This window comes from Somniosus microcephalus, chromosome 1 (genome assembly GCF_052327205.1).
Source record: "Somniosus microcephalus isolate GS21.2 chromosome 1, FLI_Smic_1.0, whole genome shotgun sequence".
NCBI classification, from domain to species: Eukaryota; Metazoa; Chordata; class Chondrichthyes; order Squaliformes; family Somniosidae; genus Somniosus; species Somniosus microcephalus.
Window position 1 is genome coordinate 39998080 of NC_140987.1, and position 27732 is coordinate 40025811.

The 27732-nt window shown below is 46.5% G+C and overlaps 1 protein-coding gene across 1 annotated transcript; it reads right to left on the reverse strand.

The window, feature by feature from the left end:
• On the reverse strand, nucleotides 1-27732 carry spata4 (spermatogenesis associated 4). Its single transcript, XM_085978006.1, has 6 exons — nucleotides 27476-27732; nucleotides 21457-21586; nucleotides 15489-15607; nucleotides 8680-8900; nucleotides 6782-6895; nucleotides 1-367 (listed from the first exon to the last, which is right to left on the reverse strand). The coding sequence occupies exons 1-6, from the start codon at nucleotides 27721-27723 to the stop codon at nucleotides 243-245; spliced, it is 957 nt and encodes a 318-aa protein (XP_085834132.1). The 5' UTR covers nucleotides 27724-27732; the 3' UTR covers nucleotides 1-242.

Consider the following 27732-nt stretch of genomic DNA (forward strand, 5'->3'; position numbering starts at 1 on the left):
TTATGCTGTAAAGAATTTTGTTTATTTCAAAACAATAGCGAAGACCTAGCTTCAGCAATGGATCAAATTAGACTGCCATATCAGGTATAGGCAAATTGTTTACATAATTTAATTGATTAAAGTACAATTAATGGTATTCCATGTTAATATGTGTAACTATACAACTTTTTAAAAAAAACAATGCAGTTCCGTTTTATTGCTGAACTGAACATCACTATCATTAACTCCATTTCCGACCCTCTTTACTGGCCAAGGGTGCAGCTTTTACGCCCTGCAGACAGTGACTGCGAATTTCTAACCACCTGTTTCACATTGATCTCCTTGAAGAGAACATTGGCCTTACTCCGGATTTCCGAGGCCGTGGATTCTGAAACAGAAGGGAACAAAATAAATAGGACAAATAATGAGGGCAGCTTTATCACCCCCAAATCATAACACAGATTTAAAAGTTAAGAATATAGATCACCAACACTAAAAGGTGTGAGCGTAAGGAAGCGCGTTTAACACTTTACTATCAGAAAATACATTTTAAGCTATGAGAGAGAGGTTTTCGAGGCAGAGGTGGAAGAAATGTGTCCAAATCAAAATCACATATAAAAACTTGTTTTTTTTTAATGTCAGGTTGCAAAATTTTCTCTAATCCTCCAGGGGATATCTTTGACAGATTTAAACTTTGCTCCCCTGAAACATTACCAACCATAAGAAAGTCTGAGGTGGATGATGAGTGGAACGAAGGAAGGAAGGAAAGAAGAACAGGGCACAAATATCTTAGTGAAGGGACATATGTCACAGATCCAGAAAGAAACCTTACCTTAATAGGTGCCAAAATAAACCACACAGAGTATTCCACAAATTGCTGTCTGACATAACAGATAAAGAAGTAGGTTTTACAGGGCTCTCCCTGGTGGTTCAGTAGCTAATTTGAATGGCATGGTGTTACACAAATAGGAAGATCCCAGGTTTGGTCCTGTGGTGAGTTAGCTAATGTTAACCAACAACAACGTGCATTTATATAGTGACTTTAACATAGTAAACTGTCACAAGGCGCTTCACAGGAGCGTTATCAAACAAAATTTGATGCCGAGCCATATAAGGAGATATCAGGGCAGATGACCCAAAAGCTTGGTCAAAGAGGTAGGTTTTAAATAGTGTCTTAAAGGAGGAGAGGGAGGCAGAGAGGTTTAGGGAGTGAATTCCAGAGCTGGGGGCCTAGGTAGCTGAAGGCACGGCCACCAATGGTGGAGCGACGAAAATAGGGGGATGAGCAAGAGGCCAGAATTGGAGGAGCGCAGAGATCTCGGAAGTTTGCAGGGCTGGAGGAGGTTACAGAGATAAGGAGGGGCGAGGCCATGGAGGGATTTGAAAACAAGGTTGAGAATTTTAAAATGGAAGCAACGACGAAGCGTAGTTCGTCTGTTTGGCTTTCAGGCAACAATGGGTCAGGCTTGGCTTGAATGTCCCTCACAATCAAACAGTCTGCCAACACTCATCGCTCTCAGCTCAGTCAGGAAGAATAGCAATATCAAGGAGCTGGCGTCATTTGCACCCCAGCGAGAGCCGATGGCTTCAGAACAAACAGGGAAAAATTTGGGAGCGACTCAAGGGATCTACCAAAAATAACAGAATACCAACAGAATAAAAAATATTGGCAAGTCAAATCAAGAGGAAAAAAAGTTGTTTTATTAATACATAAAGAGCAAGAGGATAACTAAAGAAAGAGTAGGGCCTATTAGAGACTAAAAAGGTAACCGGTGTACAAAAGCAAAATACTGCGGATGCTGGAAATCTGTAATAAAACAGAAAGTGCTGGAAATACTCAGCAGGTCAGGCAGCATCTGTGGAGAGAGAAAGAGAGTCAACGTTTCAGGTCATTGACCTTTAGACACTTTTTCCAGTTCTGACAAAAGATCGTCGACCTGAAAGGTTAACACAGCTGCCTGACCTGCTGAGTATTTCCAGCATTTTCTGTTTTTATTATTTAAGGTAACCTATGTGTGGAGGCGGAAGACGTGGGTATGGTTCTTAATGCTTTGCGTCTGTCTTCACAAAAGAGAGGGACGATGCAGACTTTGGCCCGTATTTTCCGATCGCAGGTCTCCCGCGGGCGGAGGCCTGCGATCTGGAAAAATCTGCGTCCTTACCGGAGGGCTCCCGGGACGCACACGCCCCCGCTCCTGGGCCTCACCAAACTCCAAGTGCGCAGGGCCCACGTATCCCAGGGGCGCAGGTAGTTCACAGCGTCCCTGGAATCACATGGGCCATGGGGGGCCAATCACAGAAGGGAATCTCCCTTCATACATTTGACAGGAAGACCTGTCAAATATATGAATGGAGATCAATGAAACAATATAGTTAAACTTTAAATAATTTTTTTTTTTTTAAATAACATTTTTAAAATGACTTGAAATTACAATAAATTAAGTATTTTAAACAAAAATTTAATTTTTTGAAAAAAATAATTAAAGTATTTTACGGGGCTAAAAATAAACGCACCTTTTTTTAAATGATAAATCAGTGAAATTTTTTTTAAAGCTTTTTTCAACTCTTATCCTGGTATACCAGGCATAAGAATTGTAAGTGTTTTCTGCAGGCGGAGGGTCTCCAAAAAGCAGAACTCTCTGCCCGCAGAGGCCCTTCTCCAGGGCAGCCGGAGGATCTGTCAAGACCATTCTTGACAGATCGGAAATGCTGGTTTTCAGCGCATGCGCTGTGCATGCCTGAGACCGGTATCTCCGATGTCCCTACGGGTGGGTACACAGCGCGTACACACCCGTAGGGATCGGAATATCTGGGCCATTATAGTTAAGGAGGAGGAGTGTGAAATATTAGATGAGATAAACATCGTGAACAAGGCAATATTAAGGGGTTTAGCATCTTCGAAAGTAGATAAATCACCAGGCCCAGCTGAAATGTATCCCAGGCTGTTAAGAAAAGCAAGGGAGGAAATAGTGCATGCTCTGATCATCATTTTCCAATGCTCTCTGGCTACAGGTGTGGTGCTGGAGGACTGCTAAAAACGGAGAAAGGGATAGACCGAGTAATTACAGCAGTCAGCCAGTGGTGGGCAAATTATTGGCAAAAATTCTGAGGGAGAGTATTAAATCATCATTTAGAAAGGCCCAGATGAATCAAGGACAGTCAGCATGAATTTGTTAAGGGAAGGTCAAGACCGACTAAGTTAATTGAATTTTTTGAGGCAGTAACAAGGAGGGTCAATGAGGGTAGTGCGTTTGATGTAGTCTACATGGATTTTAGCAAGGCTTTTGACAAGGTCCCACATGGCAGACTGGTCATAGAGTTATGCAGCACAGAAAGAGGCCCTTCGGCCCATCGTGTCCACGCCAGCCATCAAGCCCTGTCTATTCTAATCCCATTTTCCAGCACTTAGTCCGTAGCCTTGTATGCTATGGCGTTTCAAGTGCTCATCCAAATGCTTCTTGAATGTTGTGAGGGTTCCTGCCTCTACCACCCTTTCAGGCAGTGAGTTCCAGATTCCAACCACCCTCTGGGTGAAAAAGTTTTTCCTCAAATCCCCTCTAAACCTCCTGCCCCTTACCTTGAAACTATGCCCCCTGGTTATTGACCCCTCTACTAAGGGGAAAAGTTCCTTTATATCTACCCTATCTATGCCACTCATAATTTTGTACACCTCAATCAGGTCCCCCCTCAGCCTTCTCTGCTCTAAGGAATACAACCCCAGCTTGTCCAGTATCTCTTCATAGCTGAAACGCTCCAGCCCAGGTAACATCCTGGTGAATCTCCTCTGCACCCTCTCCAATGCAATCACATCCTTCCTATAGTGTGGCGACCAGAACTGCATACAGTATTCCAGCTGTGGCCTAACTAGCGTTTTGTACAGCTCCATCATAACCTCCCTGCTCTTTTATTCTATGCCTCGGCTAATGAAGGCAAGTATCCCATATGTCTTTTTAACCACCTTATCTACCTGTCCTGCTGCCTTCAGGGATCTATGTACATGCACACCAAGGTCTCTCTGATCCTCTGTCCTGCCTAGGGTCCTACCATTCATTGTGTATTCCCTTGCCTTGTTTGTACTCCCAAAATGCATCACCTCACACTTTTCAGGGTTAAATTCCATTTGCCACTGTTCTGCCCATCTAAGCATCCTGTCTCTATCATCCTGTAGCCTGAGGCTTCCCTCCTCGCTATTTACCAGTCCACCAATTTTCATGTCATCTGCGAACTTACTGATCATACCTCCTACATTCATATCTAAATCATTAATGTACACTACAAACAGCAAAGGACCCAGCACCAATCCCTGCGGTACACCACTGGACACAGGTTTCCAGTCACAAAAACAACCTTCGACCATCACCCTTTGCCTCCTGCCACTAAGCCAATTTTGGATCCAATGTGCCAAATTGCCCTGGATCCCATGGGCTCTTACCTTTTTGACCAGTCTCCCATGTGGGACTTTGTCAAAAGCCTTATTGAAGTCCATGTAGTCGACATCAACTCATCCACACACCTAGTCACCCCCTCGAAAAATTCAATCAAATTGGTCAGACATGATCTCCCCCTGACAAAGTCATGCTGACTATTCCTGATTAATCCCTGCCTCTCCAAGTGGAGACTAATTCTGTCCCTCAGAATTTTTTCCAATAATTTCCCTACCACTGATGTTAGGTTCACTGGCCTACAATTCCCTGGTTTAACCCTAATACCCTTCTTGAATAATGGTACAGGTAGACTACCTTTTATCCGAACTTCCGAAAACCGAAGCCCTCTAAAAACCGAAGGTTTTTTCGTTCAGCGTAAGTCGTGCGCACGACATGACCAGAGTGGCGCACGACCCCACCCCCCGCGGACCCCCGCCGACCCCCCCCGCCGACCCCCCGCGGACCCCCCTGCCGACCCCGACTCCCGCCGACCCCCCCGCGGACCCCCGCCGACCCCCCCGCCGACCCCAACTCCCGCCGACCCCCCGGCGGACCCCCGCCGACCCCCGCCGACCCACCCCCGACAAATTTCCCAGTCTTATGAAATACCTTCCGAAATCCGAAATTTTCCGAAAACCGAAACACGGCTGGTCCCGAGGTTTTCGGATAAAGGATAGTCTACCTGTACTACGTTAGCTGTTCTCCAGTCCTCTGGCACATCCCCTGTGGCCAAAGAGGTTCTGAAAATTTGTGTCAGAGCCCCTGCAATCTCCTCCCTTGCCTCACACAGCAGCCTGGGATACATCTCATCTGGGCCTAGGGATTTATCCACTTTTAAACCCGCTAAAACCGCTAGTACCTCCTCCCTCTCAATATTAATTTGTTCAAGTATATCACAATCCCCCTGCCTGATTTTTATGCCTCCATCACCCTTCTCCATAGGGAACACAGGTGCAAAATATTCATTTAAAACCTCACCTACATCTTCCGGCTCTACACACAGATTACCACTTGGGTCCCTAATGGGCCCTACTCTTTCCCTGAAAAGTAAAAGCCCATGGAATCCAAGGGAAAGTGGCAAGTTGGATCTAAAATTGGCTCAGTGGCAGGAAGCAGAGAGTAATGGTCAACGGGTGTTTTTGTGACTGGAAGGCAATTTCCAGTGGGGTTCCGCAGGGCTCAGTACTAGGTCCCTTGTTTTTTGTGATATACATCAATGATCTCGACTTCAATGTAGGGAGCATGATTAAGAAGTTTGCAGATGATATAATAATTGGACTTGTGGTTGATAGTGAGGAAGAATGGACTGGTCAGGTGAGCAGAAAAGTAGCAAGTGGAATTCAACCTGGAGAAGTCTGAGGTAATGCATTTGGGGAGGGCTAACAAGGCACGGGAATATACAATAAATAGTAGGATACTGAGAAGTGTAGAGGAACAGAGGGACTTTGGAGTGCACGTCCAGAAAGGAGATTTTTTTTAATTTGTTCATGTGATGTGGGCATCGCTGGCAAAGCCAGCATTTATTGCCCATCCCTAATTGCCATTGAGAAGGTGGTGGTGAGCTGCCTTCTTGAACCGCTGCAGTCCATGTGGTGAAGGTACTCCCACAGTGCTGTTAGGGAGGATTTTGACCCAGCGACGACGAGGGAATGGCGATACATTTCCAAATCAGGATGGTGTGTGGCTTGGAGAGGAACCTGGAGGTGATGGTGTTCCTTTGCGCCCGGTGCCCTTGTCCTTCTAGGTGGAAGAGGTCGTGGGTTTGGGAGGTGCTGCCGAAGAATCCTTGGCGAGTTGCTGCAGTGCATCTTGTAGATGGTACACACTGCAGCCACGGTGCGCCGGTGGTGGAGGGAGTGAATGTTTAAGGTGGTGGATGGGGTGCCATTACTGGACTGGAGAATCTTAGCTATGAGGAAAGATAGAGGTGTACAAAATTATGAGTGGCCTAGATGGAGTGGATAGGAAGGCCCTATTTCCCTTCACAGAGAAGTCAATAACCAGGGGGCACAGATTTAAAGTAATTGGTAGAAGGATTATAAAGGGGATTTGAGGAGAACTTTTTTCACCCAGAGGGTGGTGGGGGTCTGGAACTCACTGCCTGAAAGGGTGGTAGAGGCAGAAACCCTCATTGCATTTAAAAAGTACTTGGATATGCACTTGAAGTGCCTTCACCTACAGGGCTACAGACCAAGAGCTGGAAAGTGGGATTAGGCTGGATCGTTTATTTTTCGGCCAGCACAGACACGATGGGCCGAATGGCCTTCTTCTGTGCTGTAAATTTCTATGATTCTATGAATGTGGGAAAAAGTTTTAATAATGTAAGAGCAGTTTAAGATTTTTCGAGCGAGATAAAAATAGAGAGAGTTTGACCTTACTTGATTCAGCTGTTGCTGTTCTTTTGCTGTCAGAGTTCATGCACTCGTATTGATATTGACGGAGTGGAAGTCTTGTTGCTCGCTCTCCCAACGTGGGTCTCAAATTATAACGCTCTTTAAAAAAAAAAAAAAATTACACTGAATTAAGGGATGCACCAAACACAAGTAAACCACGCTATCAAATGTTAAAACATTTTGCTTAAATCTTTGCCTTTACTGAGGAAAATCCTTCCAGGTCAAAGGAATTTTAGATATTCTTCTCCAAAAGCCTCTCAGTCAAAGCTACCATCTGTTCTACCAAATCGGAAATTAAGCGATGCTTCTTAAATTCCAGAAAGGTTTGTTTAAAGTGAAGTGACATGTATTTGGAAAAGGAAAACACAACAATCTCAACATTGTCCTGGATTCTGGAGCCTGGATTCTATGACATAGGAACGTAGGAATGTACAGGACTAGTAAAAACAACTGCAGTCCATTTGTCTAGAAAATGACCTTGCTGTTGTGATGTCTCAAGAGTGCAGTGATGATACTGTTGGGAAATTAGATCCAGTGAACCATCTACCATCAGTCGCCCAAAAGGTCACAATAGCCAACTTATCAGTATATCTTAATACAGCAAATCTCAATGTCTAACCCCGATTTTATTGAGGGGTGGGATCGGACTGTGCGAGGGGGCCTGGGTAAGCAACTATGGTCGTATGTCGAGGCCTGGAGAGATGTTAATTCCTGGGCCTCACCTCCGACTCCCGCCCAAACCGGGAAGAAAAGAAGTCTTCACGAAAAAATGTTTAACAATTTCCTTTTTAATTCTTGAAAAACTTATACAAATAGCATTGAACTAAATCATTAGATCACGTGTGGGTGATATCACTGTGCAAGCATAAAAAGGTGACCCACAATTTCTACTGAAGGCAGTGCCCTTCAAACAAGCCCGGAACTTACGGTGAATGATGTTATTGTACGAAACCTAGCAGCTTTATACCAAATTCTTGTGTCTGCTATTAATTCATTAATTGGCATTAACCCAGTAATTTAAAATGGGTCAAATCTCTGCTAAAGTAGCAGACAAAGGAATATCATGTGACCATGTCAAACATTCTTCTGCTAACAATGCCAATGTCAGGTTTCTAAAGCTTGTACTGTTTACGGTTTTACATATTCGAATACAAACCTGCTCTTCCTATCCTGATTGTAATGGCGGGCATGTTAGTAGTCAGAAGGCAAACCATATACTGTTAGGAACTTAACCCGTGACTTCATTTTAACTGAATGTAATTAAATCAGTTTGATTTGCAGAAGATTGCAAAATAATTTCAGTCAAACCTAATTTCTCAATTGAGATAAAAAGAGATGCAAATGCTGGAAATCTGAAATCAGAAATACAAGCAGGTCTCTAAGCTGCCAAGGCACAAAGCTCTGGAATTCCCTCCCTAAACCTCTCCACCTCTCTCTCCTCCGTTAAGATGCTCGTTAAAACCTACCTCTTTGACCAAGCTTTTGGTCATCTGTCCTAATGTCTCCCTCTTTGGCTCGAAGTTGTGTGGTTCTGGCTAAGGCTTTCTCCCAAAAACATTAACGTATCTTTTTTTCTTTTCAGATGCTGGCGCACTTGTAATGTATTTCCAGCACTTTCTGTCCTTACTTCTGATTAGTTTGACTGATAAATTTAATGACGCGCAGTCGGGAAATCCCAACCCAATTCAGATTAGCCCAATGCTCTATTACAATGTATAAAACCAGTTAAGATAGAAATTGGTAGAAAGTTAGATTAAGATAGAAACTCCGTGAAAATTACATTATCTGCTTAAAATTAATTATTATACAATGGACTACTTTTCCATTTAAAATATGGGAAGTGCATTTAACCAGATATATTTGAGCTGTGTCTGTCTACTCACTCGGTTGCTCCAATCTTGCCAGTTGCCTCTGTTGCACGTGCATGTTGAGAATATCCAGGGCTTTCTGTTTGTTTGTGAAGTGATCAGGTTGTTCCAGCACCTCTGTTAACCTCAGGTTGGTGTGAATAGCATTGGTGGCAGTTGCCCTGGCGACCATCGGCAGCTTTTGCTGGTAGGTGTCGTCCATAAAGTTCAATTCATCGTCGAGGATGTATTTGGCTCTAAAAGTAAATGAAACTACCTGATAGGGAGGCGGCGAGATGGCAGGAAAGTGGGGGAAGTGCTTGCTGGCCTAAAAATGGCCTTTCCGTGCTCGTACCCCAAACAATGATAGCAAACGGAAAATCACATTTGGCCCCTAAACTCGCCTTTTTCGATTTCAAACTCAGCTTCCCCCTTTCTCACCATTTGGGGGAGGGGAAGGAGTGGAGGGGGAGCTATACTCTGGTTGCTGTGTTAGCAACATCTTGTACATTGCGAGACGATTTCCTCAATGATATTTCTAGTAAAATTATAAATGCATGCTTTTAGAATAGGTTTATAAATTCACTGGGTATAATGAATACAGGAAATCTTCCTGCCACGTATGTAATGTCACCATCACACAGCAGGCAGAGGAAATCGTCCCTCTCAATCTCTCCCCAGAAACATCTCCCTAGTTCTTTCTTGAACCCTTTTATACTATTTAGTTTAATGGCCTTCTTTGGTAACTTATTCAATACGTCTATTTCCTTGCAGTTTTCAAACACTGAAAATGAATTTGAAAGAAAACTGTACAATTAGTTCATTCTTCTCTTTTGAAATTAACATAGTTATCTGAAATACGAGGCACAAAAAAATGACTATTTAGAAAAGGGCACAAAGATGTTTCCAAACATCCCAATTCCAGTCAGACATTCATATAGAGAATTTAGCAGGCAATCATTTTAAATGAGGTAAAAGTTAAAACAATGTACATCCATGAATGATTTTGTGCCCATAAACGGTATTTTTTCCTGTCAATCCAGTCATAACCACAGCATTTCTAACAATGGCTTCTCTCTGCATTCTCACCTTGGGAGTCCACAAAGAAGAATCCATCCTTACCCTCCCCCTGCCCCTCCTCTTCTTCATCTCCATGCTGGCCCTTGGTGACATTATCCACAAACAGGGGTGGATCGGGTCCCCTGAAAGGGCGCTGGATTCTAGTGGAAAACTGAGGGGGGAATCGACGACTGATTATACAGTGCTTTAGAACCTTTCATGACGGGACTCAGGAAATCTCATTTCCCATATGGCCAGTCTGCCCCTGTCCACAAATATGGGGTCAGCTTCCACATGTATGCTTATGGCACCAATCTCTACCTCTTCACCACTTCCCTTGGCCCTTCCACTACTTCTGCGCTGTCAGACTGCTTGTCCAATATCCAGTCTTGGATGAACCTTCATTTCCTCCAGGTAAACATCGGGAAGACTGGAGTCATCATCTTTTGTTACTCGCCACAAAATCTATACCTGCCCAGGCAATGTTCCCTCTAATTTTTTTTTTGGCCCCTTTAACAGGCTGCACGGGCCATTCAAAATTCTGCGCATGCCCAGTTTTTCTATTTAAAAGCCGGCTCATAGGCTGTGTGGGACCAGCAGAGTACTGCACGGCCACACTTAAAGGGAACATTGTTCCCAGGGCAATGTCTCAGGCTGAGCCAGGCTATTCTCAACCCCGGCGTCCTGGTTGAACCGGAGCTGTTTATAGCTCCATATCCTCGCCGTAACAAAGAACACATACTTCCACCTCTATAACATCGTCCACCTCCAATCCTACCTCAACCTTTCTGCCATTGAAACCCTTATTTGTGCTTTTGTCATCTCAAGACTCAATGGGCAGGATTTTCATTGGGCCGTGGAGGCGGGATTGGAGGCAGGCGGGAGGTTAAAATCTCAAAATCGGGGGGCACGAACCCATCCCGCCTCCATGCCAGTTTCAAAGGAGGCGGATACCCGACCTGCGCTGGGACCTGCCTCCCCGAGGCGGGAAGGGGATTAGTGCCAATTAACTGCCTGTTAACAGGTAGTTAGCAGGCAGTTTTTAGCCTAATCCCTATTTTTATTGCTGAAGTGTGGGATTCCCGACGGCTCCAAACCACGCCAGGTTAGCGAGGCGGACCGTCGGGCTGAAGGGCTTGGAGGGGTCGAGATGTCCGGTGTTCAGGTGAGTGATGGGTGCATAAGTGCAGAGGTAAGTGTGTTTGGTGTGTGTAAAGTGTTTAAAGAGGTTTTACTTACATTTACTTACCTTTACAGCCTTCCTTCCTTCAGGTCTCGTGAGTCCCTCATCTCACCGGCACAGAAAGAATGGCCGCGAGCTGTCAAAAGTTGCAGCATTCAGCTTTCTGTTCTGGAGAGATCTCTAAATCAGCCTGAGAGGAAGGAATTAACTTGGAGTACAGATCGTCAGTGTTTGACAGCTTCAAACAGCTGTCAAACACTGATATTTCATCTGTCAAAAGCTTTTGACAGATGAAATGTCAACCTGTGACGTCACCTGTTGCCGGGTGGCCCTTAATTGGCCTGCTGAGCCAGCTGGGCAGGCTCAACAAGGTCAATCAAGTGAAAATCGCGTGGGTTGGCCACAACTCGATGGAGGCGGGACTACAACCCCGAACGTTGTAGTCCCACCTCCTACACGCCTCCTCAATGAAAATCCAGCCCAATGACTCCAATGCTCTCCTGCCCAGCTCCCCATTATCCAGCTTCTGTAACCCACCCCTATACTCTCCATTCCTCTGATTCCATCTCCTGCAGATTACCCCCTCCTTTCACCCCATCAATGGCAGCCGTGCTTTCAAGCAGCCAGGTCCCACTCGCTAAACCCCTCCACCTCCCACTCCTCCCTCAAGAACCTTCTGAAACTCGCCTCTTTAACTAAGCCTTTTGATCCCACATCCTATACTTTCCTTCTTTAGGTCAGCATCAGTTTTTCTTTATACTGCTGAAGCGCCTTGGTACGTCTTTCTACATTAAAGCCACTATATGAATGCAAGTTGTTGTTGTTAAATATCTGAAAAGAGATGCTCAAGTTGTTGTGCTTCCTTTATATCTTATTAAAAAGCATCACATGACATTCTGAACTAAGCAAATTACCATGAAATAGTAATAATGTGGGGACATACCGCCACAGTTCACTGGTGCTCTAATATGCTGTGAAATTGTGGCAGTAAATGGGTTCATGGCTGCGGTTACACATACTGAGTTCCCAATCTCAGCTGTTATATAAAGGAGAAGCATCAAGCTGAGGTCCAAAGGTTCCCTGCAAGGAAGGAGAGAAAATCTCTCATGCACCTGCTAGCACCAGGATACAGAATGGCTTTAGGAGGGGTCTAGGAACAGCGGATTGGAAAACCGCAAACATAATGCCCATATTCAAGAAAGGAGGGAGACAGAAAGCACAAAACTATAGGCCAGTTAGCCTAACATCTGTCATTGTGAAAATGCTGGAATCCATTATTAAGGAAGTAGTAGCAGTGTCAGGAATGACCCAGGTTCTGCCTCGCCTCGCCACCAGAGGGCACCATGAACTCTTAATTGTTTCCTTCTTTCTTCCTAATCGTACTCACCTGTGCATGGTTATATGCCTGCTATTTAAGTGGTGCTTAGTTTTATGTCCGGTGCTCAGTCTTGAGTTTCACACTGCCTTGTGATCCTCTTGCCGGCCTGCTAGCCTGTATCTGTGCTGTTGTTATTTTGTTTGTTTCTAGTAAAGTCTACCTTTGTTTATGCAACCTAACCTCTGCCTCAGTTTGCCTTCCTGCAGTTGGGTTCACCCAGTAACACTCATCACAAGCAGGACATTTAGAAAATCATAATACAATCAAACAGAGTCAACGGGGGCGATTTTGCCAGCCCTGGGGAGGCGATTTGGATGCGGGACTGCCGGGAAAATGGCAGAATTTGGAGGCGGGTACCCATTCTGCCCCAACCCGCCTCTGTGCCATCTTCCCAGGAGGCGGGTACCCGACCCGCGCCGGGTCCCGTCTCCTGGAGGCATGAAGGGGATTACAGCCACTTAACTGCCTGTAAACAGGTAGTTAAGAGGATTATCCCCATTTTTCCATCATAGGTGCGGGCTTCCCGACGTCGGGAAACCCCGCCAGGGTCAGCGAGGCGAGCAGTGGGTCTGTGGGGGTCGGAGGGTTCCAAAAGTGCGCTGTGGAGGTGAGTGATGGGTGCAAGTATGGAGAGGTAAGTATGTGAGGTGAGTGAAAAGTGATAGAAAAAGTTTCCTTAGCTTTGTTTCTTCCTGCAGGCTTCAATTGTTGGGGATCCGGAGGCTCTGGCATCTCAATGGCAGAGCTGACAGAATGGCTGCTGCATTCTCCGATACAACAACCATCTCCTTTCTGCTCACAAAACCGGCTTGGTGAGCCTTGAGTACAAGAACTCACCAAACAACAGAGAATGTCAGTGTTTGACAGCTTCTCAAACGATGACAATTCATCTGTCAAAAATTTTTGACAGATGAAACGTCATACGCTGACGTTCTCTGTAACCGGCTTCCCCTTAATTGGCCTGCTAAACCCGCTGGGCGGACTTAACAAGGTCAATCAAGGGAAAATAGCGTGGGTTGGCCACAAGTCGATGGAGGCGGGACAAAACCCGACAAGCAGCAGTCCCGCCTCCAGCGCGCCCCCATTGGCAAAATCACCCCCAGAGAGTCAGGATAAATGGATCATTTTCAGGTTGGCAAACTGTAACTAGTGGAGTGCCGCAGGGATCAGTGCTGGGGCCTCAACTATTTACAATCTATATTAATGACTTGGACAAAGGGACCGAGTGTACTGTAGCCAAATTTGCGGACGATACAAAGATAGGTGGGAAAGCAAGTTGTGAGGAGGACACAGAGAGTCTGCAAAGGGATATAGATAGGTTAATTGAGTGGGTAAAAATTTGGCAGATGGAGTATAATGTGGGAAAATCTGAGGTTACCCACTTTGGTAGGAAGAATAAAAAAGCAAATTATTATTTAAATGGAGAGAGACCACAGAATGCTGCGGTACAGAGGGATCTGGGTGTCCTCGTACATGAAAGTTAGCATGCAGGTGGGGGAAGCTAGAACTAGAGGGCATCATTTCAGAATAAGGGTCGCCCGTTTAAGACACAGATGAGGAGGAATTTCTTCTCAGAGGGCCGTGAATCTTTGGAATTCTCTACCCCAGAGAGCTGTGGAGGCGGAGTCATTGAATATATTCAAGGCTGAGATTGACAGATTTTTGAACTGCAGGGGAGTCAAGGGTTATGGGGAACAGGCAGAAAAGTGGAGTTGGGGCCAAGATCAGATCAGCCATGATCTTATTGAATGGCGGAGCAGGCTCAAGGGGCCGAATGGCCTTCTCCTGCTCCTATTTCTTATGTAACAGGTGGTCCCAGTGTACCTTTCTCCAGCCGTATAGTAAGCTAACCGAAAGAAAATCTGAATAAACATAAAGAGAGAAATAAAACGATTGTTAAAAGCTTCTCATGGTTTTAATTTAGCAGCTGTGGTGTGGGAGAAGTAGATGTATAACAAACCTAAACACTGGAGCTAACCCAACAGCAAAGGCTGTGAACCATTCAGGGGCTATGACATCAATTAATGTGCATACATCACATACGCAGTAGCAGTAGATGTTAGCTCAATTAATCATTTTAAATCTGAGATCGATAGATTTTTGCAAGACAAGGGTATGAAAGGATATGGAGCCAAGGCAGGTGGATGGAGTTAAATATAGATCAGCCATGGTCTCATTGAATGGCGGAACAGGGTCGAGGAGCTGAATGACCTACTCCTGTTCCTATGTGTAGGTTGGCATAAGGTGGTGTTACAGGGCTCTACCATCTTGGAGCCTTTCTTTTACAAACAGTAGTCCTTGATCAATGCAAGTTCCAAACACCGTCTTTTAATGTACTTAACATGAAGCAAGATCACACAATACGTCTTTTAGCTCTTCACCTCCCAGCCCCTCTCAACTCTTACTTCCCCTGAACCTCCCCTTTTATACTCACCTGGCTGGGGAAAGTCTCTACCCACTTCAGGTGCAATTATCTTTAAAGGGAATGTTCTTAAAGGGGCCATACCCTTAGTCGGGGACCAGAGCCATCATTCCCCTGCGGCTGACTTACCGGCCCTGAATCACCCGGTTACAAAAAGGCATGAAATAAAAAAGTACACAGTAAAGATATATTCCAAATAAAAACTTAATAATTGACAGACATCTTCATTTAATTCATCAATGCCATCAAACATTCGGGCTGAGAACTATATGGAGGCAACCTTTTCTCTTTTTGCCATTTTATTTCCCTCCTCCCCAGAATGCGATGATCCATGCTGGGGTTTGGTTCCACAGGTACTGGTAGCTGTCTGGTATCCGATCCAAGTGACTATTCTTCAGTGAGCGTTGGCAGGCCCTCCGACCACAGTGGGGTTGAACCCATCATCCGCACACGAGCGCAATACCCAGTATGTCACTGGGTAGGGGTCAGGAGCAGAGACTCTGGTTAACACGCCTCTCCCTAGACGACTGTGGCTCCAATTGACTCAGCAGAAAGCAGAGATTGAACCTAGACCTTCCTGTTCCATATTCACTGCAATATGGCAATATTTACCCAATAAATCCCAATGAGTACACAACTTACATTTTAATGAATAACACTGGACTCCAGTCTGCAGACGTTTTGCATGCAATCAGTGCTATCGGCAATGGCCTGAGTAATTACCAACAAAATTGCTCACATCCCAGTAAAATGACAACATGCCTTTAATAAGTCATAATACAGTGTAGAATACAAATACTCACTGCCTGTTTGTCAGCATGGTGTATATGTGTTGTATCAGACACTCTGCTCCCCCAGGCTTAGAATGTATTGTAGCATCAATTAGTTCCTTGGGAATATTCAACTTTCTCCTGAAAAAAAACTTGGAAGGAAAAGTACAGTTATAAAAAAATCAATTGCTGAACGCACAAACTTCCAAAAACAGCACCAGTTCTGAATGTAGAGGTATAAGTGTCACCGTTATGATGTCAACTACAGTGTGATTTGTATATATTTAATTGATGTTGTTCCCCTATTCTGAAAAGGACTCTTATTTTTAGGACCATAGGAAGGACTGCTCCACTATTTTGTTGGCCCTGGTAACTATCATTTTAATCTCACTTCTCTATATCTCCTAATACCCTCACATCCCAAGTAAATCTGATAAGGGGTAAGCCATTTAGGACAGAGATGAGGAGGAACATCTTCACCCAGAGAGTGGTGAACCTGTGGAATTCTCTACCACAGAAAGCAGTTGAGGCCAATTCATTAAATATATTCAAGAAGGAGTTAGATATATTTCTTAAGGCTAAAGGGATCAAGGGATACGGGGAGAAGGCAGGGACAGGGTACTGAATTTGGATGATCAGCCATGATCTCATTGAATGGCGGAGCAGGCTCGAGGGGCCGAATGGCCTACTCCTGCTCCTATCTTCTCTGTTTCTATGTTTCTATGTAAATACCTCAATTGATTTGCATCTGTGGCCTTCCAGAGCAGTGCATGACATATTTTCACAATCGTACGTGTGAAGAGATCTTCCTGGATTTGCTTTTAACTGGCTTAAATTCTAAGATTATGTCTCTTTGTTCTGGATTCCTTACTAGGCGGAACAGACATTCCCTAGCTACCTTGCCAATTCCCATCATTATTTTGAAACAACTTGATCAGATTACCCCTTAACAACAACAACTTGTATTTATATAGCGCCTTTAACGTAGTAAAATGTCCCAAGGCGCTTCACAGGAGCGTTACAAAACATAATTTGACACCGAGCCACATATTAGGGCAGATGAACAAAAGCTTGGTCAAAGTTTTAAGGAGCGTCTTATAGAAGGAAAGAGAGGTAGAGAGACGGAGAGGTTTAGGGGGAGAATTCCAGTGCTGGAAGGTTCTGGCAGCTGAAGGCACGGCCACCAATGGTGGTGTGATTAAAATTGGGGATGCTCAAAAGGCCAGAATTAGAGGAGCGCAGATATCTCAAAGGATTGTGTGGCTGGAAGAAATTAATCTTCTTATCCAAGTCCTTCACACCAGGCGGAGAAACCAAAACTGAACACAATTTTCCCAGTGGAGTCTCCGTATAGTTTCAGTAGAACTTCCTTACTTTTATATTTCATACCACTTGTAATGAAGCCCAGTATTCCATTACCCTTTGTTGCTTGATTCTTGCACCAGCAAGCTAGCTTTTAATGACTTATACCTTGACCCCCCCATTCCTTTGTTCATCCCTCCAGTACTTCCCCATTCCCACCTGCCATTCTTATGTCCAAAGTATACTACCTCATAACAACAGAAAACACTGGAAATACTCAGCAGGCCAGGCAGCATCCGTGGAGAGAGAAACAGAGTTAACGTTTCAGGTCTGGGACCCTTCATCAGAACTGGAAAAAGCTGGAGATGTAACGGACATTAAGCAGGTGCAGAGACAGGAGGGGATGAAGGAACATACTGTGCTTTTGTAAGAGGCAGGAAAGATCCTCAGCAAAGGCCTGAGCTTCATCCCCTTACACCCCCATCTCAATGAATTTCAAGCTCGGCACGATGCCGAGCTCTTTTTCCGTCGCCTTTGTCTCCGTGCCCACTTCTTTGGCCAGGAGTCTTCCCCCCGCACAGCTGACCCTTTCTCCTGCTTTCAAAAGTCTTGTTCTACCTGGACCCCTCCCTCTGGCCTCTTACCCTCTCTAGATCTTTTTATTGCTAACTGCCGACGTGACATCAGCCGTCTCAATTTCTCTGCTCCCCTCTCTCACTCCAACCTACCTCCCTCTGAACTTGCAGCACTCCGATCTCTCTGATCCAACCCTAACATTATCATTAAACCTGCTGTGGTGCTGTTGTTGTTTGGCGAACCGACCTCTACCGTGCGGAAGCTGAGCGCCAACTCTCCGACTCCTCCTCCTATCTCCGCCTGGACCATGACCCCACTAGCAAACATCAAGCCATTGTTTCCAAGACTGTCACTGACCTCATCTCCTCTGGAGATCTTCCCTCCATGGGCACCATCCTCATAGTCCCCCAACCCCGCACAGCCCGCTTCTACCTCCTTCCCAAGATCCACCACCAGGACTGCCCTGGTAGACCAATCGTTTCAGCCTGTTCTTGCCCCACAGAACTTATCTCTTCCTATCTCGACTCTATTTTTTCTCCTCTTGTCCAGTCTCTTCCCACCTACATTCGCGACTCTTCTGACGCCCTCTGTCATTTTAACAGTTTCCAGTTTCCTGGCCCCAGCCGTCTCCTTTTCACCATGGACGTCCAATCCCTCTACACCTCCATCCCCCACCAGGACGGCCTGAGGGCGCTCCGCTTCTTCCTTGAACAGAGGCTCAACCAGTCCCCATCCACCACCACCCTCCTCCGCCTGGCTGAACTTGTTCTCACATTCAACAACTTCTCCTCTGACTCCACTCACTTCCTCCAAATTAAAGGTGCTGCTATGGGAACCCGCATGGGCCCTAGCTATGCCTGCCTGTTCATGGGATATGTGGAACATTCTTTGTTCCAGTCCTACTCAGGTCCCTCCCTCACCTCTTTTTCCAGTACATCGATGACTGTATCGGTGCCGTTTCCTGCTCTCGCCCTGAACTAGATAAGTTCATTCACTTTACTTCCAATTTCCACCCTTCCCTCACCTTCACATGGTCCATCTCCGACTCTTCTCTTCCCTTCCTTGACTTCTCCGTCTCCATTTCTGGCGATCGGCTATCGACAAACATCCACTACAAGCCCACTGACTCCCACAGCTACCTGGACTACACTTCCTCCCACCCCGCTTCCTGCAAGGACTCTGTTCCATTCTCCCAGTTTCTCCGTCTCCGCCGCGTCTGTTCTGACGATGCCACCTTCCACACCAGTGCTTCCGACATGTCTTCCTTTTTCCTCAACCGAGGATTCCCCTCTACCGTGGTTGACACGGCCCTTGACTGTGTCCGTTTCATTTCCCGCACTTCTGCTATCACCCCTTCCCCTCCCTCCCAGAACCATGATAGGGTTCCCCTTGTCCTCACGTTTCACCCCACCAGCCTCCACATTCAACAGATCATCCTCTGCCATTTCCACCACCTCCAACATGATCCCACCACCAAACGCATCTTCCCCTCACCTCCACTTTCAGCATTCCGAAGGGACCGCTCATTCCACGACACCCTGGTCCGCTCCTCAATCACCCCTAACAGCCCTTCCCCTTCGCATGGCATCTTCCTGTGCAAGCGCAGGGGATGCAACACATGCCCTTTTACCTCCTCCCTTCCCACTGTCCAGGGCCCCAAACACCTCTTCCAGGTGAAACAGCGATTTACTTGTCATTTAGTTTACTGTATTCGCTGCTCACGATGCGGTCTCCTCTACATTGGGGAGACCAAACGCAGATTGGGCGACCGCTTTGCGGAACACCTCCATTCAGTCTGTAAGGGTGACCCTGAGCTTACGGTCGCCTGTCACTTTAATTCACCGCTTCACTCCCACTCTGATCTCTCTGTCCTCAGCCTATTACATTGTTCCAATGTAGCTCAACATAAGCTCGAGGAACAGCACCTCATCTTTCGATTAGGCACTTTAAAGCCTTCTGGCCTCAACATTGAGTTCAACAATTTCAAACTATAACCCCTACCGCCATTTTTCATGCAGTATGATTTTGCCATTCCCATTTGCAGCATTTTATCTTTCCTGCCTCTTACAAAAGCACAGTATGTTCCTTCAATTCCTTCATCCCCTCCTGTCTCTGCACCTGCTTAATATCCGTTACATCTCCAGCTTTTTCCAGTTCTGATGAAGGGTCCCAGACCTGAAACGTTAATTCTGTTTCTCTCTCCACAGATGCTGCCTGGCCTGCTGAGTTTTTCCAGCATTTTCTGTGGTTATTTCAGATTTCCAGCATCTGCAATATTTTGCTATTATACTACTTCATACTTGGTAACATCAAAATGCATAGAATCATAGAATCTTCCAGCACAGAAGGAGACCACTCAGCCCATCGTGCCTGTGCCGGCTCTTTGAAAGTGCTGTCCAATTAGTCGCAGTCCCCCGCTCTTTCCCCATAGCCCTGCAAATATTTCCTTTTCAACTGTATATCCGATTCCCTCTTTGGTCCACTCAATGGCTTAATCCTTCAGGCACGTTCCTTGCATTTAAGGAAGAAAAGATTTACCTGGGCCTGCAGCCGTGCACAATGAACTGCCTGGATATAGCGAATATAGGCAGGTCCTTTTAAATGGAAGAAAAATCGGATGGGTTCCTTTACAGACTCCAACCTGCCTGACTCGCTGATATTTAGTGCGTCCGGGCAATCCAACGCACCTGGATGCAGATCCAGGAAAATCACTCTTTAGATGCAGGAAGGGGTTTATTAACTGTCAGAACATTGAAAGTAGTCTGTGGCCTGGGATCTGTCTTTATAACAATCATGGTGCTTCAAAAAGTATTTTCATTATGTAAAGTGCTTCAAGACAGTTTTGAGACGCAAGAGGCACTATATCAAATGTAGGTATTATTCTGCTTGGTCTAATGTACTTAGCAGTAAGCAACAACCTCACTGGTTTGTATTGGCAGACATCCCAATGCTCCTGCTCTCGTGTCTCAGTGGTGAGGTCTCGTTCTATTGGAGGACCTTGCCGTGGTGCATTCTTCTCGTCAGACATCTTGTCCATATATTACCCTTAACATTTGGCAGTAGAAGGATCTATTTTATCAGCAACTTTATAAATCAAGTAATTTTAAATTTAAAAAAATTAATACCTGTCACTGTGGTTCTGTATTAAATGCATGATAAAACAGCTATGCAGTTTGGAGACCGGATTCATAAATGATTCATAAATACTCTGTGTGTATCCTAACTCGCACCAAGTCCTGTTCACCCATCACCCCTGTGCTCGTTGACCTACACTGGCTCCTGGTTAAGCAACGCCTCGATTTTAAAATTCTCATCTTTGTTTTCAAATCCCTCCATGGCCTCGCCCTCCTTCTCTCTGTAATCTCCTCCAGCCCTACAACCCTCCCCCCCCCAAGATATCTGCGTTCCTCTAATTCTGGCCTCTTGAGCATCCCTGATTATAATCGCTCCACCACTGGGGGCTGCGAGTTTACTGCCTAGGCCCTAAGCTCTGGAATTCCCTGCCTAAACCTCTCCGCCTCTCTACCTCTCTACCTCCTTTAAGACGCACCTTAAAACCTACCTCCTTCATCTGCCCTAATTTCTCCTCATGTGGCTCGATGTCAAATTTTGTTTCGTAATGCTCCTGTGAAGCGCCTTGGGACGTTTTACTACGTTAAAGGCTCTATATAAATACAAGTTGTTGTTGTTATTGTTTTGGGATGACGAACCAGCCTATAAATCTACTTTATAAAACTACTGCATGTTAAAAATGGGCTATGCTTAAAGGGTCTGACATTAAAGTTCTAAAGATTTCAATTGTAGTGTCTTTAAATAAAGATTACTGATTGCAGCCTGCGCCTGAAAACATTTTTCATACTAAATTGACATTCAGGATTTTACCTTCAAAACCAGTTCTTTACATGTGTTGAATTGTATCTCAGTTTAGGTACAACTGCTGTTGTGAACAATTTGATGGAGTGGGGAAGAATTTATCTAAGTGCTGGCCAATGTAGATTATAAGAATATACATCATGCATCCCCTGCAGTAACTGTGGAAAAGGCATGCAGAAGTGCACGCGGGAGGCATTGTTTAATTGGACACAGACTAACCCGGAAAGAACTCTCAAGACCATTTACTCACTCTCTCCAGTTGAGACCAATTCTTCAGCTTGGAAGGGAACGAGACTCCGTTGTTAAAAACACTGATGTCAACATCTTGAGGGTAGTACCAGGAGAAGATTTCGGCCACAAGATAACCGTTACAAAAGGCTCTGTGAAATACAATGGACAAGGACATTATGACAGGGTTAAACATTGGGAACATGTTTGCATAATTGTGGAACAATATTGTCCAACAAGTACAGGGGCCAATGACATATTTACCACAGGTTTTCCCTTTCTGTGCTTGCCAGCCTGCGACTTTCTGCGCGTTCACCTCAATGGACAGACAACTGCAGAGTGCGGAAGCAGGAAATCCCAGCCTCTATGTACTGGAGCCATTACAAACAGCAAAGCTTCAGCATATTGCTCAACATAAATGTTATGTTCTGGTGCTTGATCAACATAAACTGAGGAATAATTCTACTCCTAGACCCTCAATTCCATACTCTCTTCACTGAGATGCACTGCAGCAACTCGCCAAGGCTTCTTCGGCAGCACCTCCCAAACCCATGACCTCCACCACCTAGGACAAGGGCAGCAGGTGCATGGGAACACCACCACCTCCAAGTTCCCCTCCAAGTCACACATTATCCCGACTTGGGCATATATCACTGTTCCTTCATCATTGCTGGGTCAAAATCTTAGAACTCCCTACCTAACAGCACTGTGGGAGTACCTTCACCACACGGACTGCAGCAGTTCAAGAAGGCAGCTCACCACCACCTTCTCAAGGGCAATTAGGGATGGGCAGTAAATGCTGGCCTTGCCAACGACCCCCACATCCCCCCCAAAAAATTTTTTTAATCTCTCCAGCAGTGCAGCATAAAAGAGTCACAGGACGGGTGAACTTGGAGACATCTATGCAGACATTTTCCAAAGAAAAAAATCTAATGGTCGGGCCAGACACACTGTGATTTCATCCTCAACACTTGCTAGCAACTCTTGCTGCTCTGCTTACACTACAAGTATTTATGTAGCACCTTTAGTGCAGTAAAACGTCCAAAGGTGCTTCACAGGAGCATTATAAAACAAAAATTGGCACTGAGCCACACAAGGAAATATATGAGATGACCAAAAGCTTGGTCAAAGAGGTAGGTTTTAAGGAGCGTCTTAAAGGAGGAAAGAGAGGTAGAGCGGCGGAGAGGTTTAGAGAGGAAATTCCAGAGCTTAGGACTTTGGCAGCTGAAGACACGGCCACTAATGGTGGAGCGATTAAAATCAGGAATGCTCAAGAGGGCAGAATTAGAGGAGCGCAGATATCTTGGAGGAGATGACAGAGATAGGGAGGGGCGAGGCCACGGAGGGATTTGAAAACAAGGATGAGAATTTTGAAATCGAGGCGTTGCTTAACCAGGAACCGCTGTAAGTCAACGAGCACAGGGGTGATGGGTGAGTGGGACTGGGTGCGAGTTTGGACACGGACAGCCAAGTTTTGGATGACCTCAAGTTTACAGAGGCCAGCCAGGAGTGCATTGGAACAGTCAAGTCTAGAGGTAACAAAGGCATGGATGAGGGTTTCAGCCGGTTCATTGGCCCAGTAATTCCGTTCCAAACGCATGAGTACGGTCGGGGTACTCCCGCGTCTGGCCACTCACGCGTCTGGCCGGAGGAAATGCCGGTTTTCAGCATGCACAGCGCATGCGGAGAAAACCGGCATTTCCTGTCCTCTGAACGAAGGGGTTCAGAGGCAGAACGCGTGCGACTGCACAGGCAGCGCGTGCGCAGTAAAATTCGCTGGTTTCATTCATGCTTTCAGTGAGGTTAAGTCCTTACAACTTACACATGAAAAAAGCATGCGTACAGTTGCTCCAGAGGCTGCGGAGGAAGATATATTTTATCATGGAGCTTCTGAAAGGCAATATTTTTGTTTGGGAAAGGGAGGACAGTTATTTTAAGAAATGCTGAGGAGAGTTTTAAAGTTTAATTATTTTTTTTTAAACGGGTCTTCAGTACTGTAGGTAGAAGGAGCAATTGTGGCTGTGTGAATTGAATTTGCTGTTTATTAAATGTTAACCCCCTCTCCCCTACAGTTAACCCCCTCTCCCCCTACAGTTAACCCCCTCTCCCCCTACAGTTAACCCCCTCTCCCCTACAGTTAACCCCCTCTCCCCCTACAGTTAACCCCCTCTCCCCCTACAGTTAACCCTCTCCCCCCTACAGTTAACCCCCTCTCCCCTACAGTTAACCCCCTCTCCCCCTACAGTTAACCCCCTCTCCCCCTAGTTAACCCCCTCTCTCCTACAGTTAACCCCCTCTCCCCCTAGTTAACCCCCTCTCCCCTAGTTAACCCCCTCTCCCCCTAGTTAACCCCCTCTCCCCTAGTTAACCCCCCCTCCCCCTACAGTTAACCCCCTCTCCCCTCTACAGTTAACCCTCTCCCCCTACAGTTAACCCCCTCTCCCCCTACAGTTAAACCCCACTTCCCCTACAGTTAACCCCCTCTCCCCCTACAGTTAACCCCCTCTCCCCCTACAGTTAACCCCTCTCCCCCTACAGTTAACCCCCTCTCCCCCTAGTTAACCCCCTCTCCCCCTAGTTAACCCCCTCTCCCCTACAGTTAACCCCCTCTCCCCCAGTTAACCCCCTCTCCCCTACAGTTAACCCCCTCTCCCCCTAGTTAACCCCCTCTCCCCTCTAGTTAACCCCTCTCCCCTACAGTTAACCCTCTCTCCCCCTACAGTTAACCCCCTCTCCCCCCTAGTTAACCCCCTCTCCCCCCTAGTTAACCCCCTCTCCCCTACAGTTAACCCCCTCTCCCCCTACAGTTAAAACCCTCTCCCCCTACAGTTAACCCCCTCTCCCCCTACAGTTAACCCCCTCTCCCCACTACAGTTAACCCCCTCTCCCCACTACAGTTAACTCCCTCCCCCTACAGTTAAACCCCTCCCCCCTCTACAGTTAACCCCCTCCCCCCTCTACAGTTAAGAACATAAGAAGTAGGAGCAGGAGTAGGCCATACGGCCCCTCGGGCCTGCTCCGCCATTCAATAGGATCATGGCTGGTCCGAACCTAGACTCACATCCACTTCCCTGCCCTCTCCCCATAACCCCTAATTCCCTTATCAGCTGGGAAACTGTCTATCTCCATTTTAAATTTATTTAATGTCGCAGCTTCCACAGCTCTCTGGGGTAGCAAATTCCATAGATTTACTACCCTCTGAGTGAAGAAGTTTCTCCTCATCTCAGTTTTGAAACGGCAGCCCCTTATTCTAGGATTATGCCCCCTAGTTCTAGTCTCACCCATCAGTGGAAACATCCTCACCGCATCCACCCGATCAAGCCCCCTCACAATCTTATATGTTTCGATAAGATCGCCTCTCATTCTTCTGAATTCCAATGAGTAGAGGCCCAACCTACTCAACCTTTCCTCATAAGTCAACCCCCTCATTTCTGGAATCAACCGAGTGAACCTTCTCTGAACTGCCTCGAGAGCAAGTATATCTTTTCTTAAATATGGAAACCAAAACTGCACGCAGTATTCCAGGTGTGGCCTCACCAGTACCCTGTATAACTGAAGAAGGACTTCCCTGCTTTTATACTCCATCCCCCTTGCAATAAAAGCCAAGATTCCACCTTCCATACCAGTGCTTCCGACATGTCTTCCTTTTTCCTCAACCGAGGATTCCCCTCTACTGTGGTTGACACGGCCCTTGACCGTGTCCGTTCTATTTCCCACACTTCTGCTCTCACCCCTGCCCCTCCCTCCCAGAACCACGATAGGGTTCCCCTTGTCCTCACCTTTCACCCCACCAGCCTCCACATTCAACGGATCATCCTCCGCCATTTCCGCCACCTCCAACTTGATCCCACCACCAAACACATCTTCCCCTCACCTCCCCTTTCAGCATTCCGAAGGGACCGCTCCCTTCGTGACACCCTGGTCCACTCCTCAATCACCCCCAACAGCCCTGCTCCTTCACCTGGCACCTTCCCGTGCAAGCGCAGGAGATGCAACACATGCCCTTTTACCTCCCCCCTTCCCACTGTCCAGGGCCCCAAACACCCCTTCCAGGTGAAACAGCGATTTACTTGTACTTCTTGCAATTTAATATACTGTATTCGCTGCTCACGATGCGGTCTCCTCTACATTGGGGAGACCAAACGAAGATTGGGCGACCGCTTTGCGGAACACCTCCGTTCACTCCGTACGGGTGACCCCGAGCTTCCGGTCGCCTGTCACTTTAATTCACCGCTTCACTCCCACTCTGATCTCTCTGTCCTCGGCCTATTACATTGTTCCAATGAAGCTCAACGTAAGCTCGAGGAACAGCACCTCATCTTTCGATTAGGCACTTTGCAGCCTGCCAGACTCAACATTGAGTTCAACAATTTCAGATAATTATCCCTGCCCCCATTTTTCATGCAGTATGATTTTTGCCATTCCCATTTGCAACATTTTATCTTTCCTGCCTCTTACAAAAGTACAGGATGTACTTTCTACTCCTTCCGCCCCTCCTAACCCCCACCACCCCCCGTCTCTGCACCTGCTTAATATCTGTTACATCTCCAGCTTTTTCCAGTTCTGATGAAGGGTCCCAGACCTGAAACGTTAACTCTGTTTCTCTCTCCACGGATGCTGCCTGGCCTGCTGAGTATTTCCAGCATTTTCTGTTGTTATTTCAGATTTCCAGCATCCGCAATATTGTGCAATTATATTATTCCATTGGCCTTCCTGATCACCTGCTGTACCTGCATACTAACCTTCTGTGTTTCATGCACCAGGACCCCCAGATCCCTTTGTACTGTAGCACTTTGCAGTTTCTCTCCATTTAGATAATAACTTGCTCTTTGATTTTTTCTGCCAAAGTGCATAACCTCACACTTTCCAACATTATATTCCATCTGCCAAATTTCTGCCCACTCACTCAGCCTGTCTATGTCCTTTTGCGGGTTTTTTATGTCCTCCTCACTCACTGCTTTCCCTCCCATCTTTGTATCGTCGGCAAACTTGGATATGTTGCACTCGGTCCCTTCCTCCAAATCGTTAATATCGATTGTAAAGAGTTGGGGTCCCAGCACTGACCCCTGCGGAACACCACTCGTCACTGATTGCCAACCCGAGAATGAACCATTTATCCCAACTCTCTGTTTTCTGTTAGATAGCCAATCTTCCACCTATGCCAGTATATTACCCCCAATCCTGTGATTTTTTATCTTGTGCAGTAATCTTTTGTGTGGCACCTTGTCAAATGCCTTTTGGAAGTCCAAATACACCACATCCACTGGTTCCCCTTCATCCACCCTGTTTGTTACGTCCTCAAAGAATTCGAGCAAATTTGTCAAACATGACTTCCCCGTCATAAAACCAAGCTGACTCTGTCTGATTAAATTATGCTTATCCAAATGTCCTGTTACTGCTTCCTTAATTATGGACTCCAACATTTTACCAACCACAGATGTTAGGCTAACTGGTCTATAGTTTCCAGCCTTTTGTCTACTTCCCCTTTTAAATAAGGGCGTTACATTAGCAGTTTTCCAATCTGCTGGGACCTTTCCTGAATCCAGGGAGTTTTGGAAAATTACCACTAATGCATCCGCAATCCCTACCGCTACTTCCCTCAAGACCCTAGGATGTAACCCCCTCTCCCCCTACAGTTAACCCCATCCCGCCTACTGTTAACCCCCTCTCCCCCTACAGTTAACCCAATCTCCCCCTACAGTTAACCCCCTCTCCCCCTACAGTTAACCCCCTCTCCTAGTTAACCCCTCTCCCCCTACAGTTAACCCCTCTCCCTCTACAGTTAACCCCCTCTCCCCCTAGTTAACCCAATCTCCTCCTACAGTTAACCCCCTCTCCCCCTAGTTAACCCCCTCTCCTAGTTAACCCCTCTCCCCCTACAGTTAACCCCCTCTCCCCCTACAGTTAACCCAATCTCCCCCTACAGTTAACCCCCTCTCCCCTGGCCTCCCCTTCCCCTTTATTTCAATGCACTGTTCCCGCCTGTCCCCCCACTCCGCCTCCCTCCCTCGGTCCAGCCCAGCCCAGCCCCGGGGACTCACTTCTTGACGTGCTTGAAGGGGAAGCTCAGGTCCAGGCTCTGCAGCCACTTGATGACCTCGCGGGCCAAGCCGGCTTTGACCGGGAAGGGAGCGTAGGATTTGACTGAGCCGGAGCTGAGGCCGGGTAAGGGGGGCCGGGAGCCGGGGCAGGCCCGCGGGGCTGGGATCCAGCACTGGGAGCCGGCGGACGGCAGCAGCGCGGGGAAGGGCAGCATGGCGGAGACGGAGGGAGAGGGAGCCGTCTCCATGGCGACAGG